At 35.6% G+C, this 25,364-nt stretch overlaps 1 protein-coding gene and 1 long non-coding RNA gene across 9 annotated transcripts in view; one reads left to right on the forward strand and one right to left on the reverse strand.

Annotated features, from left to right (window-relative positions):
• PTPRQ (protein tyrosine phosphatase receptor type Q) overlaps positions 1-25,364 on the forward strand; it is a 199,425-nt gene that overhangs the window by 88,744 nt on the left and 85,317 nt on the right. For all 5 annotated transcript variants that reach the window (XM_045462798.1, XM_045462800.1, XM_045462799.1 and 2 more), the window contains one exon: positions 13,277-13,600. In XM_045462798.1, the coding sequence (XP_045318754.1) occupies positions 13,277-13,600 (324 nt within the window). The remainder of the gene's footprint in view (positions 1-13,276; positions 13,601-25,364) is intronic.
• The window catches only part of LOC123590042, a 168,187-nt gene that overhangs the window by 33,494 nt on the left and 109,329 nt on the right, over positions 1-25,364 (reverse strand). For all 4 annotated transcript variants that reach the window (XR_006708568.1, XR_006708569.1, XR_006708567.1 and 1 more), the window contains exon 2: positions 6,608-6,719. This is a non-coding gene — a long non-coding RNA (uncharacterized LOC123590042). The remainder of the gene's footprint in view (positions 1-6,607; positions 6,720-25,364) is intronic.

Raw genomic sequence — 25,364 nt, forward strand, 5'->3', positions numbered from 1 at the left:
TAAAATTCTTTTGTTTGGTATTAATATAGACATGCTTTTTAGTTTATTGTTTGCATTGTGTATCTTTTTCTGTCCTTACTTTTGAATTATTTGTGTCATATTTAAACATGTGCCTGGTGACAACAAAGTATGCTTCTTGTGGACAGCATATAATTGGGCCTTTCATTTGTATTGTGACTGACAATCTCTGCTTTTTAAATGAAGCATATATATATATATATATATATATATATATATATATATATATATAATTTTTAGAGAGAGAGAGAGCATGAGCTAGGGAGAGGGCAGAGGGAGAGTAAGAAAGAATCTTAAGCAGGCTCCCTGTTCAGCATGGAGCCTGACACAGGGCTCGATTCCAGGCCCTGGATCATGACGTGAGCCCAAATCAAGAGTCTGATGCTCAATATACTGAGCCATGAAGACGCCCCTAATCTGCACTTCATTATTAATTTTATTGAATTTAGTTCTACTATTTGCTATTTGTTTTCTACTTGTCTTATCTCTTTTTTAGTTCCTCTCTTCTCTCTTTCTTGCCTTCCTTTGAGTTAATTGAATAGTTTTAGTTTTCTACTTTAATTAATCTGTTGGATTTTTAGCAATACTTATTTTTAGTTGTTGCTCAAGGAGATTATAATATGATTATTTAGTTTCTCATAGCTACTTAATATTGTACAACTTCACATAAAAATGTGAAGTTACAGGGCACCTGGGTGGCTCAGTTGGTTAAGCAGCCAGCTTCAGCTCAGATCATGATCTCACAGTCTGTGAGTTTGAGCCCCGCGTTGGGCTCTGTGCTGACAGCTCAGAGCCTAGAGCCTGCTTCCAATTCTCTCTGTCTCTGTCTCCCTCTCTCTCTGACACTCCCCTGCTTGCTTTCTGTCTCTCTCTCTCAAAAATAATAAGCATTAAAACAATATTAAGTTGCAAAAATACAATTCCATGCATTTTGCCATATTTTGTGCTCTTCATGTCATGCACTTGATATCTGTATACTTTAAATAATTTACATATATGTACATTGTAAACCACAGTTTATTGTACTATGTTTCTTACAGGGCCAGTAGAGATTTAAATGAATTGAGAAAAGACCACATATCTTTTCTATATAATTATTTTTTCTGGTGTTCTTTATTTCAGTGTCATTTCATCCAGGCTCATACTTCTAGTGTCATTGCCCTTTAACTTTCTTAAGACTTTCTTCTGTGCAGGTATGCTTGCATCAAATTCTCTCAGGTTTTATTTACTTTAAATAGATTTATTTTGCTTCCACTTTTGAAGGACTTTTTTCTCTGGATATAAAATTCTGGATGGATAATTACCCCATCTCCCTGCCACCCTCCACACCCCAGTATTTTTCACTTTAAAAATGTCATTCCTTTGTCTTCTAGTACTTACTGTTTCTGATGAGATGTCAGCTGCCATTTATATTCTTAGCTCTGGTGTGTGATACATGTTACTTTTTCTGGCACTTCTCAAGACATTTTTCTTTATCTTTTCTTTAAGGCAGTTTGTCAGTGATATGACTAATGTGCTTTTTGTTGCATTTGTTTTTTGCTAAGGGTTCATTTAATTTTTTGTATTGATAAATTAATATTTTCTGAAATTTGAGAAATTTCTGGTCATTATTTTTTCAAATATTTTTCTTCCTTCTTCTATCCTATTCTGAGACTCCATTTATAACCTCTTGATATCATCTTCTTTTAGGTAACTGAGGCTTTATTAATTTTTTTCATTTTTTTCTATGTTCTTCAGATTGAGTTCTATTGATGTTTCACCAAGTTTATTGACAATATTCTGCTGTCTTTAAGCTGTTATAAGTCCAATGAATGTTTCATTTCGATGTATTTTTAAGTTCTAGAATTTTGATTAATTCTGTTTCATTATCTCTGTTTCTCTGCTAAAATTCCCTATTTGGTTTCTAATTATGGTCATGTTTTCTGTTAAGTAAAATAAAATATTTACATAGTTTTAAATTTATTTTCTGATAATTCCTACACTTGAGGTATTCTGTGATTTTTTTTCTGTCGAACACTTTTTTCTCTTGACTATGAGTCACATTTTCCTGTCACTAGTAATTTTCCTGCCTGCCTTGTAATTTTTAAACTTATATTAGACTTTGCTGGTGATGTTTTGCATAAACTCTGGATTTTGTTATCTTGTTCTTAAGAGTGTTAGTCTTTATTCTAACAGACTATTAAATTACTGAATGATGATTTTGTGAGTATGTGGTTTTGGTTTCTCTATTATCTACAGAGGAAATTCCTTGATCCTGGAACAGAGAATAAAGTAAATATATGATCCTTTTAGGATTTTAATATGAGGCCTGTGCTATTTACCAGGCCCTTAATTTGGTGGGATTGAAACTCCAAATTCCAAGAGCGGCTGAGGGGCTCAGTCAGTTAAGCGTCCGACTTTAGCTCAGGTCCTGATCTCACAGCTCCTGAGTTGGAGCCCCGTGTCAGACTCTGTGCTGCCAGCTCGAAGCCTGGAGCCCATTTCAGATTCTGCATCTCCCAGTTTCTCTGCCCTTCCCCCACTCATGTTCTGTCTCTTTCTCCTTCAAAAATAAATAAACTTTAAAAAAATTAAAAAATATTGAAACTCCAAATTCTGTCTCCCCTGCACTGGTAAGCAATTAAAATTTCTACTCAGTTTTCCATCTGTTTCTTTCCACTGTGTTCCTCAGTCTGTCCTTATACATGTATGATTAAGCGAGTAGCCAAGGATTTCAGAGGAGTTTAGACCCAGAATTTAGGCCTACCCCCTCTTTGGCTCCCTCCTTTTCCAGCTACTTTGGCAGTCTCACATTCCATTCTCTGACACCTCAAACCACAAGCTGTTTGTTTGTTTGTTTGTTTGTTTGTTTGTTTGTTTCCTCCATCCAGGGTGCATGGTTGTTATCTGCAGGAGATTTAATCTGATACAAACTGCTGTTGTATCATCAAAACAGATTCTCAAAGTTACTATATTTGGGCGCTGAAATATTTTGATACACATTTTTGACTGCCTCTGCAAAATTATTTTTTGCATGATTTTGACAATTCTAGTCACACTGAACATTTTATTTACATTAGCCTTATTGAATATTTTGTGATAAGCACATAGAAGAGAGGTTTACATTGCAGTAATATACATGACTCTAAAAGGAACAGTAGATATTTTTGTTCTTACAAATATTTTGGTAATCAAGGACTTTTCTATTGGCTACTTTATTTCACAGAATCCCCAGTGTCACTCGATCTTTTGATCCTTTCTCCTCTATTGGTTGTTTCTCTTTCCATCTCCTTTTATTCTCTCCCCCCACCCTTACCCAGTGTGTGTGTGTGTGTGTGTGTGTGTGTGTGTGTGTGTGTGTGTATGTGTATGCATGTCTCATGGAATCCCTGTAAACTCCAGATTCTTTTTTCTCTTTTGTAGAGCTTTCCCCAAACTTTAGATCAGGATTCCTTTTGTATATTTTAATCTATTAAGGTTTTCTGTGCAAACCTTTTTCTGTGCAAAATCTATCAAGGTTTTCTGTGTACACTCTTTAAAAAACAGGAATTGTTTCAAGCAGCATTTCATTACAATCAGCATTGGTGACACTTGTTCATCAATCAATACTGGTTACAGAATTGGTGACACTTTCTTCTTGAAATCTGTGCATGCATTCATCCATTTGTTCATTTATTTGTTAAACAAATACTTCCTTTCTAATGTTTTCTTTATTTTGGAGAGAGAGAGAAAGAGAGAGAGAGTGCATAAGCAGTGGAGGGGCTGAGAGAGGTGGAGACAGAGGATCTAAAGCTGACTCCACACTAACAGCTGCAAGCCCTATGTGGGGCTCAAACTCAGGAACCGTGAGATCATGACCTGAGGTAAAGTCAGATGCTCAACCAAGTAAGCCACACAGGTGCCCCTGTTAAACAAATATTTCTTAATATCAATATATGCCAGATATTATGGGCTTACCTAAGTTTTTTTTATGATTTTTTTCCAGTTCTATTTGACTGCCCGTTTACTACTAACTTTACAGAGACTCAGTTCATCATCTGCTGTTGTGAAACTATATATACAAATAGTCCCTTTAAATGTTTATTTACTCTTATGATTTCCAAGCTTATATATGCATAATTATCCCAAATTGGCCTTTCTTGACCTCTTAGGCTAACTAACCCAATCTTCTCCTCCCAAGATATCTCTATTTATTCATGTTACAGGATATGAAACTAACATGTAATTTACTCGAATCCCTCAAACAAATCCCCCCAAACCAGTATGTCTCATTTCTTCATTAGTGTCAATGATTCAATTTAGTCTCCAGGTGTTATAGAGTTGTTCTTAATAGACAAGTAACTGCTATGTAATTACTCCCTAAGAACTGCTTCAGATAAATAATTTCAAATCAAATTTGTCGTTTTTGATGGATATTCTCATGAGATGGCTTGCTATCTAGAGCTGTCAAACTAGTGACTTTATAAAACAAATCAACTTATTTTCCCTCCAAGCAGAACATGTATAACCCATTTTCTTTACAGTATTCTCCAAAAACAAAGCAAAACAAAAGTTTTACTGAGATATTTTTATAAGTAAGCTGTGCATTCAGTAATACTTGATTTAAAAACTATTATTATTATATCTGTGGTCCATAGAGTTTTGGGTCCCCCAGTTGTCTATCTCTACGTGCAGTAGGACAGACACTTTAAACATTTTTAGGAAATTTTTTCCTGTTACAGATACTTCTTCAGTTCTTTTTCATGTGAATGGAATACGTTAAGATGATTTAATTTGGCACACTAATAACAGTATGTCAGTCCATATTCCCAGCTTTGTAACACCACCTGAAATCATGTTAATTTGATAAATTCTGGCCCAGCTACTCCAAAATCTATTTCTGGAGTAAGCCAGACTGCTAGAGAGAAGAGTGCCTGAACTGAATAATTAGAACCTCTGAAGAAATAGTTGTACAAAACCATGTTTGATAGTTACTCTGCTCAGTCACATTGAGAGACATTGTAAGAAAGAGCCAAGTTAAAGATACTTGATATTTACTATGTAAGGATGTTGTTGAGGATATTATTCATTAAATTACATTGTAACCTGTTTATCTGATTTTTTTTTGAGAGAGAGAGAAATATATCTCTCATCTCAGTAACAGGTTATTACATTTTCTTATTCATTTAATTTTTCTTTATTTATAATCACAGAGATTTACAATCTTGACTTTTTCCTTTGTATTACTTTCTGTAACACAGGGCCAAATCATAGCCTCCCTCTAGGAAGTGTACAGCGTACTTTTTATCTGTTGACGCGATTCCTGGGTTCATTCTATGTTGTACTCTTCTCTGCCCAAAAAATAATCACATTCTGCTGATATTCTTTTGCCTTTTTTAAAAGCTCTGTTTCTAATTATTCTTTGTTATTATTGTAATCTGCATTGTACTGTATATATACAACATCTAACCACTTTCTATCAAATTAAACTTTTCCTATTAACTAGCTATGGGGAGGCTCAGGCTTTTCTTAAGTTTAGACTTTACAAATTCATTCTGTTGATTGCTCTCTAGTGCCTCCAGTAGTTATCTAAACTCACCTCTCAAACTTTCAGTGCCTTTCAGTAACATAACACAACACTTTATGGCCCCCTCTTTTTTCTTATTACTTCCTTAAACTTTCTTTATTCCAGTCTAGTATACTTTCTAGACTTTGACAATTTGTAGCTACTTATATCTTTCCCATACTCACTGTGTTTAAACATCTTTTCTAGCACGTATTTACCGATTCTCAATTGTTCCTCCAAATTATAGCCACTAGATATTCTTCCATTGAAACTTTCCTTTGGGCATCACCTATTTGTGGTGGTTTCTGTTAGCTAAATTACTTTTCATATGTGTTTGAAAAACAACTTATACCCTAAGACTAATAACTTGCTCACACCATTCAGTGTGAATGTTCAGTAATTGCTATTGATTAAATTCAAATTAGTGCAAAATTTGTATCTGGTAGGCTGAAATATTTTTTGCACTGAACTTTGTAGGAATTTCTATTTTTATATAGATTCATACTGTGTTAGTGTTGGTAAACTGTACTTTTATTTGTATAGGATCACATATTAGTACTTTGTGTTTCTAAAAAGCTGTAGATTATTTAAAATTAGTAGAGACAAAAATATTCTTAATAACCTAGGAAACATTGTGTTCATACTTTTTAAAATTTTATAAATATAATTTATAAATATAAATTTTCAGGCATCTGTTTTGCTTAAAAGAAAGTACCTCTGCAGTGGAAGATAAAAATATAGTGATAAATAAAGAATTAAGGAAACTTGGTCTTTCATGTTAGTATACTTAATCAGGTCAGTGAGAAGTCAATACAGACTACCATAAGAATCTTATCATGGGAGGTTGGCAACTGCTCATAATTGATGTTCAGAAGTTTAGAGAATAATTACACTTTATACACACTTTCATCTTCTAAGTGGAACCCTACTAAATAGTAACAACTGACATGCATTCAACCTACAACAAATGTCGCTTATATAGTTCTATAGCTTTCATTTCAATCATGATGAAAGTACTTCACTGATAAGAATAATTTATGAATAAAAATGTAATTTACGGAATACCTTGCCAGTGAATGTTGATCGCTTCATCACAGTTCAGTCATGTTTAGAAAATCTAAGCAAGCTGTGTGATTACTCCAGGAAGCATGGAATGATGTGTTCAAATTAGTACCATCTGTGGATAGAAAAAAATTGAGGTTTTTAGTCATTCTTAAAGAATGGAAATCTGATTCTCCATGCTAAAATGAGTGTAATCCTTTTTGTATCTGTAATTCAATAGGGCAGTTGCTTTGAAATAGTCTAGTTCAACACGCAGTTCATCAAAAGAGAAGATACCGCATATAAATGCTGGTCATTTATGAATGCCACTGAGGTAGCCTTTAAAAAAAAAAAACTGTCTATGAGTTATACTATGTATTTGGCTTTGACTTAGATTTATTTCTGGTTTATCTTTCTAAATAAATTTGTTTGGGATATGTGCGTAAAATTTTGCACCACGTGAAAACCAAAGGACTGTTTGAATGAAACATAATTTATGCATACAGTCAACACTTATTGAGTGCCCAGTATGTGCCAGACACTGTGTATCTGTGGAAGGTCCATCACTGTGTCTGTCAAATGAAGGGCAACTCAATTGTTGTTCCTCTTCCTTTAGTCAGGTTACAAAAAATTCTTCTTTTTTCCTTATCAAGTTAAATTACTATTCTTTTAGACCTTTTTTCCCCCCTCTGTGTTATTTATTTGGAAAACACAAGGTCTGTGAACCAGAATTAATCTGCTGAAAATTTTTACTATGTAACATATTTTGCCATTGGAGTCTTCATTCCTAAGATCTGAATATTGGAGGGGGAAAAATTGGTCATAGAACCGTGGGCATTTAGTCATCCCTTTTGTTGAATTAGGAAAAGGGTAGACTCTTGCCTTCTCCAGTTCATTGGATAACTAATGCATCCCTTTTTCTTTCCACTTTAATTGTTTAGTAAACCCTAGGTAAGGGAAATTGAACATGGAAGGGGTGGTTGATCATGGACTCAAAAGAGAGGGAAATGTGTAGATCATACTCCCTGTTTCCCAGGAAAGAAGAGAGTCTATGGTTTTAATGCAGATGAAAAGTCAATATTAAACTTCTCAAGTATCCCCACTGCTCTTAGGGATAAAACTAAGAATCTTGAATCCAGTTCAGAAGGCTCAACATTATCTGATTCTGGCTTTTATCTCCAGCTTCCTACCTTTATCCATGTCCTTGTGGACTCAGATATGTTTCTTAAGCCTTCCTAAAAACTACTCTCTTTTCCCTCAGAATCTTAACACATCCTGATGTTTTCGCCTAGGAAGCTACATCTTCTCTGTTAGTTATCTGATTAAATTAAAGCCTTTCCTGACCATTTATCTAAATCAAATCTCCTGTTACTCTCTCTTACTCATTTGCTCATACATTAAAAAAATATTTATTGAATGCCTGTTTTGTTGCAAGCATTACTCTAGACCTTCAGAGACACAGTCTAGTATGTAGATTGATATTTGCATGTGTATATAATAAATGATAAGCATACACGTTTTGGAGTAATTAATCTTTTTTATTGATATGAATGTAGAATCAGAACCTTTCTAGATCTTTGGTGTACATGTTGGAACAAAGTGGCAATGAAAAGAGGATTAGAGGGCACCTGGGTGGCTCAGTTGGTTGAGCATATGGTTCTTGATTTTGGCTTAGATCATGATCCCAGAGTTGTGGGATCCAGTCTCACATCAGGCTATGCACTGAGTGTGAAGCCTGCTTAAGATTAATTTTCTCTCTCTCTCTCTCTCTCTCTCTCTCTCTCTCTCATTCTCTCTCTCTCTCTTTGTGTGTGTGTGTGTGTGTGTGTGTTCCTCTCCTTGTCTCTAAAATAAAATTTTAAAAAAATTAAAAAAAGAAAAAAGGATTAGGCCTATTGAAGGTGGGTTTTCAGAGTAGAATTAATATTTATAGGAGGGTGACTATCAGTTCAAAACAATGAGGTACAGGGGCACCTGGGTGGCTCAGTAGGTTAAACGTCTGACTCCTGATTTCAGCTCAGGTCATGATCTCATAGTTCATGAGATCAAGCCCCACATTGGGCTCTGCACTGGCAGCACAGAGCCTGCTTAGGATTCTCTCTCTCCCTCTCTTTCTGCCCCCTCTTCTCCTCAAATAAATAAATAAAAACATTTTAAAAACCCAACGAAGGACAAACTAATAGAGGTATCTGGAAATAAATTTTAAAAGAAGCCCCTCAAGATTTTGAGTTTCCTTTTGTTCTACATATTTAAGCAGAGGCCAGAAAAGTAGAAATTGGTCATTTTATAGGAGGAAATTGTATTCGTTCTCTATTATCATGTCACAAGTTATCACAAATTTAGTGGTTTAAAACAACACTTATTGCTAATTACACAGTTCTGTTGGTCAGAAGTTTGCCTATGTTATGCCTGGATTCCTTACCCAGAGATTCACAAGCTGAAATCAAGGTGTCATTCAGCTGTATTCTCATGTGGAGCTCAATCCTCTCCTAAGCGCACAAGTTTGTGGCAGAATTTGGTTTCTTACAGTTGTAGATCTCAGATTCCCATTTCCTGGCTGGCTCATAGCCAAGAGGTTGCTCTTAATTTCTAGAGATAGTCCTAGATTCTTTACCATATGGCCCTCTTCTTCAAAACCAGCAATGGATAAATTTTTGTACATTGAATATATCTCTTGTCTAGAATATGTTACTTCCTCTGTAATGAGCCAAAGAAAACTCTCTGCTTTTAAAGGACTCATGCTATAAAATCAGGTCTACTGGATAATTTCTGCCTCTTTTGTTCATTTTTTATTTTTTAAAAGTTTTCATTTAAATTTCAGTTAACAGTGTAATACTGGCTTCAGGTGTACACTATAATGATTCAACATTTCCATACAACACCCAGGGCTTATCACAAGTATATTCCTTAACTGATTTGGTTTCTTAATTACAGCTGAAAAAACTTTTCCATATCAGCACCTATAGCAGTGCTTGGTTGAAAAACTGCACGGAGGGGAGTATACAGGGGCCAGGAATCTTGGGGGACACCTGCCTACCTAAAGGTCAGACATAAAAAGACAAATTGACCAGGATCATCTCTAAACTTCCTTCAAATTCTAACCCTGTCATCTTTTGATTCATTTGCCTGTTTCATGAATTCAACCACCAAAATAGATCTAAAAATGTATTTATTTCTTATTGCTACTGTCTTCTTTGTCCTGAACACATCCAGTGGTCTATAAATTTGTCCCTTCTCCTGTTGTGTAATTACCAGACAAGACTTGATAAAATGTATTTCTGAACATCTCACTCTGACACCTTGATAGCTTTCCATTGCCTGACAAACTGTAAGTCCTTCTAACACAGTATGTTCCCCAGTTATTGTACAGCCTTTCTGTTTGTAATTGCCAATATGAATTATAAACTATAGTTGAACTTGACTTAGATCACATTACCCCCTCTTCTAAGTCTCTACCTTTATAATCAGTGAAATTCTATCTCACATGCCACCTTTTCACTTAAAACTTTCCTGAACCCTCAAATCACCCATATGTCTAAATTTGTTTTCTCTTCAGGTGGTCTGAGTTCAAATTTAGTGGCTACGAGATTTAAGTAAATTATGGAAGTTCTACCTTTTATAGAAATTCAATTTAAAAATGTTTTAATGTTTATTTTTGAGAGAGAGAGGGAGAGAGAGAGAGCAAACAGGGAAGGGGCAGAGAGAGAGGGAGACACAGAATCAGAAGCAGGCTCCAGGCTCTGAGCTGTCAGCACAGAACCCGACGGAGGGCTCAAACCCACAAACCATGAGATCATGACCTGAGCCAAAGTCGGACGCTTAACCAACTGAGTTACCCAGGTGCCCCTGGAAATTCTATTTTTTAATCAGATCTAAAACTGATTCCTCTATAAGGTATATTTTCCTTAAAAATAACTTTTTCTCTAGTTGCTTTTCTGCATAACTAAAAATAGAAGAGGGGTGTGTTGTAGGTAGCATATCAAGTATTCTGTTTTTAATGCTACTTTGAAGGTTAATGTTTAATTAAATACAGTAAGGTTCAATGATAACTATTAGTATTGGAAAATAGAGTAATTTAATCTAATCATATGGCTTTAAGTTATCTACTTCTTGTTTTCCATTGCATTAGACTTTGTCTTCTCTTCCAGATTTAGGCAAATATATAAGCAATAGATCTATAGATAATTCAATAAAAATTTAAGATGAAATTAAAATTTTTAACTGGAGTCTAGGCCTTTCTACAGAACTCCAGACTAATGTATCCATCTACTATTTGACATCTCTTTCTGGGTATCTGATAGGCATTTCAAAGTTAACATGCTCAAAATAAATTCTTAATCTCTCTCCCCAAATCTTACTCTTTCCAGCTTGGTTAATAATGACTTCATCTTTCTGTTTGCTCAATCCAGAGACCATAGGGCGTTCCTCTACTCTCTCTTTCCCTTCCACCTCACATGTCATGCATCAGCAAATCCTGTCAGCTCCCTTTCAAATGATGTTCAGCATCTGAAAGCTTCTGTTCATTTCTGCTGCTGCAATCTGGGTCAGACCATCATGATCTGTTGTGTTGACATTGCAACAGCCTACTAATTGCTCTCCCTGTTTTCACCCTTATCTCCCTTCAGTCTATGCTCTGCACAGTGACTGGTGCAATTCCATGAAAACATGTTAGAGCCTGTCATTCCTCTGCTCAAATGAAAGTCATTAACAATGTCCTACAATGTCATACACAATCTAGCCTTCATTATTTCCTCTTAGACCGCAATTCCTTCTAGCCACACTGGCCTCCTTGTTATTCTCCAAATATACCAAGCATAGCTCCAACTTAGTGCCTATAATCATGCATTTTCCCCTGCAGGGAATGTCCTTTTTTCAAATACTCCCATGGTTTTCCCCAAGCCTTCATCAGGAACTTCATGCCTTCTAATCTAAAGAGCTTAGATTAGAACTTCACGTCTTCTCTGACTACTCAATTAAAAATTTCAATATCCCTAGATCATCTCTCTCTCTTTCTTATTTCTTCCTTATTTCTCCCCATAACAGCAATCATCATCTAAAATATTATATACAATATTTACTTATACTTTTATTGTGTAAATGCTGTTAAGCACTTGACACAAATTAGGTGCTCATTAGATATTTATTGAATCCTGAATTAATATGACATGTTTAGGGGTCACCTGGGTGGCTCAGTCAGTTAAGCATCTGACTTTGGCTCACGTCATGATCTTGCAGTTCCTGAGTTCTGGCTGCATATCAGTCTCTGCACTGACAAAGCAGAGCCTGGTTGGGATTCTCTCTCGCCCTCTCCCTTCCCGTCCCTCCCCCATTTGTGCACTCTCCCCGCTCTCTTTCAAAATAAGTAAATAAACTTAAAAAAAATAAGTAAATAAACTTAAAAAAAAATAAGTAAATAAACTTAAAAAAAAACTTAAAAAAAATATGATGTTTAGGAATGAATGGGTTTTCTAACTCATCATTTTCTTATTTTTAAATGTGACTATTGTTATACAGCTTTTGTGAATTATATAATTTTCACACAAGTCACTTGGTATCATTCTATCTCAGCCTTCTAAGCAAAAACCCTTGTACACACACACAGGGAAAGGCATGGTTGAAGAAAGTGCTTATACCACTTGTGCATTGTTCTTTTGTATTCCTAACCATAACATGCTTGTATTATTATTAATTCAATAAATGGCTATTTCTTGAAAATAAGACATAAGCCTTATGTATATTGAATCCTTAACACCAGGCTCAGAGCCTGACACATGATATGTATATAGCAAACCAGTGGCTAATATGAAATCTATTAAGTGACTCCAAGTAGGACTATGTGATTGTGGGTAATATACAGATACCTTAGTCTGTGTATTTTTTTAATTTTTTAACGTTTATTTTTGAGAGAGAGAGAAAGAGAGAGAGAGACAGAACACGAGCAGGGGGAGGGTTAGACAGAGAGGGAGACACAGAATCCAAAGCAGGCTCCAAGCTCTGAGCTGCCAGCACAGAGTCCTACATGGGGCTCGAACTCACGAACTGTGAAATCATGGCCTGAACAGAAGTCCAATGCTCAACCGACTAAGCCACCCAGGTGCCCCTTAGTCTGTGTATTAATATTAGTCTGCTGGATGATATTCTAGAAAAGATTTTGTCAGTTTTAGATATATGCAAGATAAAATAAAAATCAGCTAATTAAATAAATGAATTAAGTTAATAATATTGTTTATTTAGAATTATTTTATATTCAGCATTTACTATGTATAAGATGTAATTGTGTTTATATAGACATTTAAATATGAGTATGTTTTTCTTGGGAACTGAATATTAAAACTCAGACCATACCCAGGGAAGTACATAAGTTTAAATGAGCATATAATTTTCTTTTGTACCAGTACTTATATATGAAGCCAAAGTAAGTTTATATAAGATTCTTATGAGTGAGTTTGGGAGCAAAATTGGGAATTAATAAAATCACAGTTGTTTTGCCCTCTACCGTTTGAACCAGCAGTCTCTGAAGCATCACCTTAAGGTTCTGCTCATTAAATGTGGTGATACTATTCTAAGGGCAGTTGTAATAAGAGTTGCCACTAGGTGCATAATAAGGACATATTTTTTAATCCATTTCTTCCTTCCATTTACAAAATTTTTGGTAATTCTAATTGTTTTCAATTTTTCTCCCTTAATTTTTAGTCCCCAGTGTACCCACAAATATTGCTTTTTCTAATGTTCAGTCAACTAGTGCAACATTAACATGGATGAGACCTGACTCTATTCTTGGCTACTTCCAAAATTACAAGATCACCACTCAGTTGCGGGCTCAGAAATGCATAGAATGGGATTCTGAAGAATGTGTTGAGTATCAAAAAACCCAATACCTTTATGAAGCTAACCTAACTGAAGAGACAGTGTATGGATTAAAGAAATTTAGATGGTACAGATTCCAAGTGGCTGCCAGCACCAATGCTGGTTATGGCAATGCTTCAAATTGGATATCTACACAAACCCTGCCTGGCCGTAAGTATTATCTTGCATGTATATTTATACTTCTGCATTCAAGAAAAAGCTCTTTGAATGATTTTCCACAAAAATCACTCAAAGTATATGTAATAATTGCTCTTGCAACTTTAATTTTATTTTTAAAACTAGTTAGCCTACTTGCTTAGACAGCATTAATCATAATTAGCTAAATAAATTTCTGGTACTTATCCTGAACACTATCTACACGGAATTTTAATGGCTTCTATGCAAAAGAAATAAGTATTACACACTTATAAGTAAATACATATACACACACATTGATATCTGTTAATGATTTCTACTTAATACAGTTGTGTATAAAATCACTGAACATGAAAATAACTGAATTACTGTATACACTAATGCACATAGTACCATTTGTTTTTAATTTAATTGAATCCCAATGGGAAATTCAATTTCAAACATTATTTGTTAGGGCTTTTCTCAGGCTTTCAGAGTTGTACCAAGGTCCTAGAGTCTTCTCTTGCAATAAAGCATTATGTGCCTCTCTTGTAGTATCATTAAGCTATACTGATTGCCACTGAGCACCCTTAGTCCATGCCTACCTTTTCCCTTCATGTATAGATGCTTTGCTGCTTTTAAGCCAGACTTTACAACCTTTTCAGTGACTTTAGGCACGCGTGCACGTGCGCACACACACACACACACACACACACACACACACACACTCTTGCAATAGCTGAGACAGATCTCTCAGCAAGCAGCTTTTCAGCGTGTGCTTTTTCCCTAATAAAATTCTGAGGAAGGAAATGCCAAGAGTGCAACTCCTAGCTTGAGATATGGGGAAGGAAAAAGTACAGAGAAAAAACACATAATAATTTTTCAAAATTATTCTGCCATCTACCTATCTTTCAGGACTTTTGTATTCAAGAAAAATCTCTTCACATGCTTTTCCATAGAAATCACTCAAAGTATAGGTAAAGATGCTCTTGCTACTTTAGTTTCATATTTTAAAACTAACTGATTACTCTACTTGGTTAGATACTATAACTACCCATTAGTAAGTAAATAAATGTCTATTATTTATCCTGAACACTATCTACATAGAATCGTAATGTCTTCCATAAAAAAACAAATAAATTATAGATCAAGTCCTGCAAGTCAGAGCTCAGGAATGGCTGCACCATCTGAAATGCCACTTCCACCCCAAGATATCCATAGCAAATTTCAAGTTGGCCGGGTCGCCCATCTCAACACCATCCCACATAAGCCATCCAAATAGGGAACTTAAGTTATCATTCTTCTCTCTTGATCAAGACGGTTACTAGATGATTCCTTTCAAATCCAAATCACATTTTCCTAAAAGTTTTTGATACCTATAGGTAGAGTAACATACACACGTGCAAACACACACACACACACACACACACACACACACACACACACACACAGATTGTCAGTGATAAATAGATGCTGTTGTAGATCTTTATAGATAGAGAAATAAACTTTGATCTAGAAGTTTTATTTTTAGGTCCCTGATTGTGCCTCTTGTTACTCTTCCCAGGAGTACCTGGCATAATGTTTGCATAAAATTCCAATCAATATTTGTTAATGCAACACAACATTTGAGATAGAATCCATGTGATTCACCCTTCAACACAATTATCCAGCTTCTGCTCCTTGTAGCACTTTGACTTGGGTTCTATAGTATCCTCTCTTCTGGTTTTTCTCCTATCTTCGCTGGTAACTCTTTTCAGTCTTCTTTGCTCATACTTTTTTTAACTCTAAGTGTTGGAGAGCCCATATATCTATATTTGACCTTTTTCTGTTTCAACACACAACCCTTAGGAGATCTGACCTTGAAGTAACCTTATCCTGTCCTATGGCTTTAAAGTCTTATTCTCAAATATCTATTTCCAGCTCTGACTCCTCCCTAGAACTCAGATCAGTATATGTACCTGGTCAACTGACATCATTGGGCATGTGTGTCAAATATAACTGAAAGTTAATGTGGTCTAAACACTAAACCTTTCATCCTCCAGCCTTCCCTGTTTCAGTAAAGTTCACCATTACTCATCTGGTTGCAGAAAATGAAAATCTAGGCAGAATTCTGTTCCTCCTCAACTCTGCCAATGATTTATTTCAACTGTGCCATCTAAATACATCCCTTCATTTGCATTGCTATAATACCAGTCCTATCCTTGTTACTACTACCACTGCATTGACCTCTTACTGACTTCCTGAGCTTTTAGGCCCATCTTTTTAAACCTAAATCAGATGATGTCACTTCTTTGTTTAAAGCCATTCAAAGAATTTCCATTACTTTAGAATAAAATTCAAATTTCTTAACACGATTAACAAAGCCCTACATGACCTGGCTCTTACTTAACCCTCTAACCTCATCTGTAACTACTTTCCCCTCACTATACTCACCATTTACTTTTTCTGTTGCTTAATTGCACTTGACTCCCAGAACTTGGGCCTTTGCACCCCTTCTTCCTTTTGACTGGAATGCTCTTTTATTTCCATCTTCACATGAGCAGCTTTTCATAATGTATACCTCTACTTAAATGATTTCTGCCCAAAATGGATTTCTCTGACCACCCAATTTAAAATAGCCTTGCAGTATTTTTCTAGAATGCCATCTTACCTTAATGAGCATTTATAATTATGCAATAGCTTTTTTATTTTTGTTTGTTCTTAGAATCTGTCTTGACCATTGCTATTTCTATTGCCTAGAGAATGGTTCCTGGTGAGAGTAGGTACTCTGTAAATATTTTCTAAGTGAGTGAAACTTGATTTAATAAGCTGAAGTGGGTAGGGGAGAATGAACTGTCTTCCAGTTCAGGTGATACTGAGCATGATGGTGCCATAACACAGAGAAGAAAACTATGGAACAATCAAATTTGGGTTGGGTTTATTAAATAAATATGGTTATTTTGAACCTACTGATTTTGAGAAGAAGTAACTATTCTAATCCAATTAACTAGAAAACAGAAAGAAATACATACTTAGAGATAAGAAAGTAGGTAAAGTAGGAGTTTTAGTTTCATCAGCCAATAGGAATAAATAAAAATCACACATGAAGATTTGATTAAAAAATGATACATTGACTGAATGAATAAACTTTAAAGTCCCAGAAGGGCAACTGGGTGGCTCAGTCGGTTAGGCGATGGACTTCAGCTCAGGTCATGATCTCACAGTTTGTGAGTTTGAGCCCCACATCAGGCTCTGTGCTGACAGCTCAGAGCCTGGAGCCTTCTTCAGGTTCTATGTCTCCCTCTCTCTCTGCCCCACCCTTGCTAGCATTCTGTCTCTGTCTCTGTCTTTCTCTTTCAAAAATAAATAAACATTAAAAAAATTAAAGAGGGGCGCCTGGGTGGCGCAGTCGGTTAAGCGTCCGACTTCAGCCAGGTCACGATCTCGCGGTCCGTGAGTTCGAGCCCCGCGTCAGGCTCTGGGCTGATGGCTCAGAGCCTGGAGCCTGTTTCCGATTCTGTGTCTCCCTCTCTCTCTGCCCCTCCCCCGTTCATGCTCTGTCTCTCTCTGTCCCAAAAATAAATAAACGTTGAAAAAAAAATTTTTTTTAAAAAATTAAAGAAAAAATTTAAGTCCCAGGGCAACTGGAAGTTAAGTGAAGGGGTACTATAATGAATGAAGCAGGCTGTTATTTTTTTTATAATATATGAAATTTATTTTCAGATTGGTTTCCATACAACACCCAGTGCTCATCCCAAAAGATGCCCTCTTCAATGCCAATCACCTAGCCTTCCCTCCCTCCCACCCCCCCATCAACCCTCAGTTTGTTCTCAGTTTTTAAGAGTCTCTTATGCTTTGGCTCTCTCCCACTCTAACCTCTTTTTTTTTTTTTTTCCTTCCCCTCCCCCATGGGTTTCTGTTAAGTTTCTCAGGATCCACATAAGAGTGAAAACATATGGTATCTGTCTTTCTCTGTATGGCTTATTTCACTTAGCACCACACTCTCCAGTTCCATCCACGTTGCTACAAAGGGCCATATTTCATTCTTTCTCATTGCCATGTAGTACTCCATTGTGTATATAAACCACAATTTCTTTATCCATTCATCAGTTGATGGACATTTAGGCTTTTTCCACAATTTGGCTATTGTTGAGAGTGCTGCTATAAACATGGGGGTACAAGTGCCCCTATGCATCAGTACTCTTGTATCCCTTGAGTAAATTCCTAGCAGTGCTACTGCTGCGTTATAGGGTAGGTCTATTTTTAATTTTTTGAGGAACCTCCACACTGTTTTCCAAAGTGGCTGCACCAATTTGCATTCCCACCAACAGTGCAAGAAGGTTCCCATTTCTCCACATCCTCGCCAGCATCTATAGTCTCCTGATTTGTTCATTTTGGCCACTCTGACTGGCATGAGGTGATATCTGAGTGTGGTTTTGATTTGTATTTCCCTGATGAGGAGCGATGTTGAGCATCTTTTCATGGGCCTGTTGGCCATCTGGATGTCTTCTTTAGAGAAGTGTCTATTCATGTTTTCTGCCCATTTCTTCACTGGATTATTTGTTTTTGGGTGTGGAGTTTGGTGAGCTCTTTATAGATTTTGGATACTAGCCCTTTGTCTCATATGTCATTTGCAAATATCTTTTCCCATTCCGTTGGTTGCCTTTTAGTTTTGTTGGTTGTTTCCTTTGCTGTGCAGAAGCTTTTTATCTTGATGAGGTCGCAATAGTTCATTTTTGCTTTTAATCCCCTTGCCTTTGGGGATGTGTCAAGTAAGAAATTGCTGCGGCTGAGGTCAGAGAGGTCTTTTCCTACTTTCTCCTCTAGTGTTTTGATGGTTTCCTATCTCACATTCAGGTCCTTTATCCATTTTGAGTTTATTTTTGTGAATGGTGTAAGAAAGTGGTCTAGTTTCATTCTTCTGCATGTTGCTGTCCAGTTCTCCCAGCACCATTTGTTAAAGAGACTGTCTTTTTTCCATTGGATATTCTTTCCTGCTTTGTCAAAGATGAGTTGGCCATACGTTTGTGGGTCTAGTTCTGGGGTTTCTATTTTATTCCATTGGTCTATGTGTCTGTTTTTGTGCTAATACCATGCTGTCTTGATGATTACAGCTTTGTAGTAGAGGCTAAAGTCTGGGATTGTGATGCCTACTGCTTTGGTTCTCTTCTTCAAAATTACTTTGGCTATTCGGGGACTTTTGTGGTCCATACAAATTTTAGGATTGCTTGTTCTAGCTTCGAGAAGAATGCTGGTGCAATTTTGATTGGGATTGCATTGAATATGTAGATAGCCTTGGGTAGTATTGACATTTTAATAGTATTTATTCTTCCAACCCATGAGCATGGAATGTTTTTCCATTTCTTTATATCTTCTTCAATTTCCTTCATAAGCTTTCTATAGTTTTCAGCATACAGATCTTGTACATCTTTGGTTAGATTCATTCCTAGGTATTTTATGCTTCTTGGTGCAGTTGTGAATGGGATCAGTTTCTTTATTTGTCTTTCTGTTGCTTCATTATTAGTGTATAAGAATGCAACTGATTTCTGTACATTGATTTTGTAACTTGCGACTTTGCTGAATTCATGTATCAGTTCTAGCAGACTTTTGGTGGAGTCTATCGGGTTCTCCATGTATATTATCATGTCATTGAAGCAGGCTGTTATAAAGCAGTTGGGAATGGTGGAAGCTGTGACAAATTAACAGAGAATGTGCTGTCTAAAGTCTGATGAGGGTCCTATAAGCAGGCCGTGCTATCAGGACTTCTGATGTTCTCAGAGAAATGGGAAATTTAGGTTTTTTAAATGTGAAAACATTCCATTTCTTGCCTGTGATAATTATTTTTTAATATAAAAGCATTTAGTTGTTCAAACTAAGCACATCAGTAGCCCAGGTCTGGCCCGTGGAAGCTAATTTGTAGCCTTTGGTTAAAATAGACGGTGTGCCTGTGCATCTGCTAACCCTGAGGATTCCCATCCTACTCCTTACAGTCATCTCACTCGGATAGTACCTGCTTTTGGACACTACGGTGAGCCAGCAAGTGGGCTCTCCACATGCATCATCTCCTCATGCACTCCAGATATAAGGCTAGATGTTCAATTAGCATAGAATGACGATTAGCATGATTAATTCAGAATCTGGTAAATGAAACTGTAAAGTTGAGGTTTTAAAGAATCCCACATTCTTAATGTGCAAATTTAGGAATTTTTCCATTTGAATATCATTGCTTCCACCCTAGTTCCCCCTCCTCCTTACCCCCTTTTTATATCTATGACCCATTTACTAGCATTGAGTCATTTTCAATTTCCTACCAGTACATTTTGCTCATTTTGGTCTGAAAGAATAATGGTAAAGTGTTGCAAACTTTTCACAAGCAGTGTGAGGTTTTTTGTTTTTTTGTTTTTTTTTTTTTAAATAGCATTATTTTCCTAGTTTTACCAGGATGCCTTTCTTTGCCATTGGTGGTTCGTTGGTTGGTTGGTTGATTAGTTCTTGATGCAGTGGAGAGTAATGCAGTGGCTTTTCTTCATGCCAGCTTCCAGGTCTTTAATTGATGACTAATCCATAGAGTGCCTCTCTATGGAGCACTAATTTGTCTTTTATCCGGTATTTTTCTTCCCTCTGGATCTAGTATCTCGTTGCTACAATTTGAATTCACCATTAGAGATTACTTAGGTATGAAGATGTTTGTCAATATATAAGTAGGTTTTCTATACTACTCCTATTCCCTTCCTCTTTTTTTTTAATATGAAATATATTGTCAAATTGGTTTCCATACAACACCCAGTGCTCATCCCAAAAGGTGCCCTCCTCAATACCCATCACCCACCTTCCCCTCCCTCCCACCCCCCATCAACCCTCAGTTTGTTCTCAGTTTTTAAGAGTCTCTTATGTTTTGGCTCCCTCCCTCTCTAATCTTTTTCTTTATGCTTGAGAGCTGATTTTCTACTCTGTTGTTTATCAATAGAATAAAAGAGTTTCCCTATGTTAATTCCAGAGTATACATGGAGAATCGCCTTTCTACCATGGTAATTAAGAAAGAAAAGTAAGACGGGGCTCCTGGGTGGCTCAGTTGGTTAAGCATCCAACTTTGGCTCAGGCCATGATCTCGTGGTTTGTGAGTTTGAGCCCCGCAGCAGGCTATGTGTTGGCAGCTCGCTCAGAGCCTGGAGCCTGCTTGGGATTCTGTCTCCCTTTCCTTCTGCCGGCCCCGCCTCCCTCGCCGCCCCCCCCCCCCCCCACTCTGTCTCTGCCTCTGTCTCTCTCAAAAATAAATAAACATTAAAAAAAATTTAAAGAAAGAAAAGTAAAAAGATTTATGTATTTCAGAATTTGTGACGACATGATTTTTCTTGGCATTTTCCAACTTACTAGCTTTTCATCTGAACATCTATATGTGTGTGCGAATAGGAAATTGTGTAAGTTACGAGAATGAGAATGAGTTAGTTACTTTTTTAGTCTCAGGAATAAAGAAGACATTTTTTCTAAATTTTATATATAAAGAAAAATATGGGACAATCAAATTTGGGTTGGTTTATTAAAACATATCATTATTTTGAACCTGTTGATTTTGAAAAGAAATAACTTCTAATCCAATTAACTAGAAAACAGAAATACATACATACTTAGAGATAAGAAAGTAGGTAAAACTAGGAATTTTAGTTGATTTTACTGTGTGTGTGTATATATTTAATTTATATACACGCATATCTGAATTTCATAATTATACAGTGAAAGAAAAATTTTATTTATTATATTAAGCCCAGGAGACATAATCTGAGATTACATTTGATGTGAAAGACAAAAGACACTACATGTATTATTGCCAGATAATGTATATGGTGAACTAACATGTGATGTAAAAATAAAATAAAATATTCAAGCAACAAAAATCTTGAAAAGTAGTAATGCTTTTTTAAGATAGAAAGTAAGTAAAGATTAGATATTTATTCTGAATATTAAAGATGAAAAACATTAAAGATATTTTGCAAACATAAAAAGTAACCTGAATGGAGAAAAATAATAATTTTAGTATTATATATCATTATTTTAAAAAGTGTTATGTTCTTTAATAATAGGGTATAAGAAGATAAAATGATTAAAATGAGTAATTTCTCTCAATTTAAGAAAGACTAAACAACAATATAAATTAGTATAAATCACTATTTCAGATGTGACATTTGTAATGGCATCAAGTTGCACCCAAGCACTTAGTAATAAAACCTCATATCAAAACCTGGAGTTTCTTGATAAGGAGCTAGAAATTAATGGCTAGTTTGCTATCAACTTTTCAAAATTGAATAACTCTAGACCACCCAGTCTGAATGATAAATATAAAATGTTCCAAAACAGCGTATAGAGTAAGAAAATATGTAATATTAACTCTCTTTAAGCTCGTAAAGAAGAGCACCTAAATTGAAGATCCAGGAAGCAAAGTGAGAATTAACTTGGGTTACTTTCTGAATCTGAATCTACCACTGTAAACTAGAGTGAATAAAGGAAACAATATTCAGCCAACTCAAGCTAATATTTCCTTCTCCCACATACTCTGATCTAGATAATTGAAGCCAAATTGCTTTTCTCCTTAAGTCATCTGTATAATAGCCATAACTCTCTACTTCATGCTGAGTGTGTATAGATACAAACATAATCACAAAAATTACAAATGACAGAAATATTTAACTTGAAACATTAAACTCTTGCAGATAATTTTACTCATCTTTTTTTTTTCTTCTGATTAACCCTTATACTCAAAAGCAATTTGAGTTGTGTGTGGGGGAGGAATGTAGAATGAATGGAAAGCTGTTAAATATCTCCATGGTGCACAATAAGTACTTATAATGCTGAGGAAATGTACAACTTTAAAAGAGTGTGGGTGTGAAATTAGTATGGAATGAAATGGGACTCTCATAATGTGCATCTCCTATAGACCACCAGGACTGGAAGACAGCAAAAAAGGAAAATTCCTGGGGTAACACTTAGGTTGTGAAAACCACAGGATACCATACTCATGAGGAATTTTAACTACCCAAACATCTGTTAGGTTAAAAAAATTCAACAAAACATGCTTCATCAAAGAGGCTTCCAAGGAATGCAACTTTATGATCTAAAAAGAAGAAAAACCAAATAGAGGGCAAAATACTCCTTAACATTTTTAAAAATAAGAAATGGTTACTGAGTTAATATATATTCAATTATTTTCCTTAATTTATTCTAAATGGTATAATGTACTTATAATGTGATAAGTGCTATCATAACAAAGGTAGGTATTATCCCTTCTATAAAAAAGCAATTACATAATGGCAAGAAGAGATGTTAGCCAAGAATAAATGGGAAAATATAATGCAAGACGTAAAGAAGCCAATTTGGTGACAATGCATTTTTAGAATGGCTCTAACCTGCTGACACTAGAGGAAATGGATATAATTTATTCTAGACATGATGATTGTACTTCTGTGAAATTGTTAGATGCTGTTGAAAGTCTTCTCAGTTAGTTGCCTGAGACTCTCAAATGTGTAGTTCAAGAGGACATCTCTCTTCTAGACCTATGTTGAAGTTACTGGTATGACTGCTTACTTCCACACACATGTCAGACCCCATTATTACTATTGCCCCTGCCCCACTGCAAACCTTCCCTACATGTGTGTTCCCTGTTGCAGTGCATTGTACCATCGTTCACTTAATTGTTCAAGCCAGTCATCTAGGAATTATTCTTAATTCTTTCTAGCTATCCCTCACTCCCAAGTACATACCTGAGTCGTACTGAATTTACTTTCTGAGTATTTCTTAAATGTACTTTTCTCTGTTAAGAGTCTCTAAATCGAAACCCTTAAAATTCATTTCATAGAAGGACGCCTGGGTGGCTCAGTCAGTTAAGCATCTAACTCTTGGTTTTGGCTCGGGTCATGATCTCACAGTTCATGAGGTTGAGCCCCACATCATCAGGCTCTCTGCGAACCGTGCAAAACCTGCTTAGGATTCCCTTCTCTCTCTCCCTCCGTCTCTCTCTCAAAGTAAACAAATAAACTTAAAAAAATCACTTCCTAGATTATTACAAAAGTTATCTAAATGGTCTTTCTGGTCCCATTTTCTCTACCCTTTACCTGAATCTAGCTTTGGAATATACCTATCTGACCATGTTATTCCCCTGCTTAAAATCTTTGATAGTTTCCTATTTTACTGTTGTGTATAAGTCATACTTTTTAGTATGCTCTGTAAGATCATCTATGGTTTTGCATTATATTCTCCATACATGCCTTGCTCTATCTCTTTTGTGCTCCAGAATCTTTGCTATTCTTTTTTACTATCCTGTCTTCTTTTTGGAGACCAGCTTCTTTTCTTTAGGTTTCACACCAAACATCTCTTTTACAAAGCCTTCTATGAGTTCCTCTTTCCACTCACACATCTAAAAATTGTTTCTAAAGTATTGAACATATTGCTTCATAATTGTTTCTCTCTCTCTCTTTTGTGGAACTCTGAGCTCCTTAAAAGCAGAGATGACTAGGTGATTATGTTATATGTATATGTTTCTACCCTCCATGCCTACTCAGTATCTAAGACTAAATGAGTATGGCATTTGGACTCAAGGAAGACATTTGACTTAATGTGCAAGTTTTTCAATGTCCAAAATCTCCATTGCAAAGTAGTTCATATTAATTACTTTCTTCAATTTTTTTTTTTTGGTCTATAACTTGTCTTTCAAATACTTGCATGGTTATAGCCAAAATTAAAATTCTCCCAGTTACTGTCCATGTTTAACATGTTCAGCTTCTTTTATTTCACAAAACTAGTCTATTTTATATTGCTGATACTGTTTTTATTTTAACTTTTATTAATATAGGGAGTATGATAACTGCATGTAGGAAAGAAATATGCATTTAATAAATTGAGAAATATTTCAAACAATAAAGGAAAATAATGCATTCCTATTTTAGAAGCACTAACAGTATCTAAACAATTAACTGAGGTACTAAAGTTAATGAATTTGTATAGTAAGGTGGGATCATAAGAGATTGATAGTCCGTGAAGAAAACAGAGGAGAATAACGTCTAAATTTGGGCTGCTAAGTATGATTACAAAGAAAGGATATTTGAGTGAAATCATAATTTAAAGGTCATAATAGTGAGCATATAAAATTAAAGAATTTAATAGAACATCCCACTATGTATTTAACTCAGAAGGGCTTTTGGTAGGTTATTAAGCAAGTTTTCAGAGTTTAAATAAAAAATATTTTGAAATTCCATTACATAACTACATAGAATGTGTTTTTCAGCAAAATCAATAAAAATAAAAGGATTTTATAAAGATCATCAGTTATTTTTTAAATCATTAAGTTATCACAAGAAAAAATTGAGAAAAAATATCTTTCCCCTAAGTATAGCTAGCTGTATTTTATCCTTCAAATTTTCAAATGAATTCTCTGACTTTCTCATCTCAAACTTCACATCTCGTGTTGAATTATATTTATTTGGACTCTCCTGAGAATCTTTTTTCTCTTCGTTCAGAAAGAAGTGTGAAGTTAGGCTTAATTCTTTGTGATTTTCAGTCATTAAGCTCAGTTCAGGTCTGCCTCAATACTAGGCCCTGGATCAACAAAAATTCAGCTTTGTTTTCTTCTACATTTACTAAGAAAGTTGGGAGAACTCTGATTTGACTATGGAAAACTCCCAAATCTGCAAAGACCATATAATTGCTATACCTAGTAGTTTAGGGCACTTTTCGGTTGGGCCCAGTAACTGAATTGAGAGCCCTTGGCTGGGTGGTTAAGAATAATGACAACAGCTTATCAAGTGTTTGTTCTGTGCTGGTTCTGTTCTAAGAA

Source organism: Leopardus geoffroyi, chromosome B4 (assembly GCF_018350155.1).
Source record: "Leopardus geoffroyi isolate Oge1 chromosome B4, O.geoffroyi_Oge1_pat1.0, whole genome shotgun sequence".
Classification (NCBI taxonomy): domain Eukaryota; kingdom Metazoa; phylum Chordata; class Mammalia; order Carnivora; family Felidae; genus Leopardus; species Leopardus geoffroyi.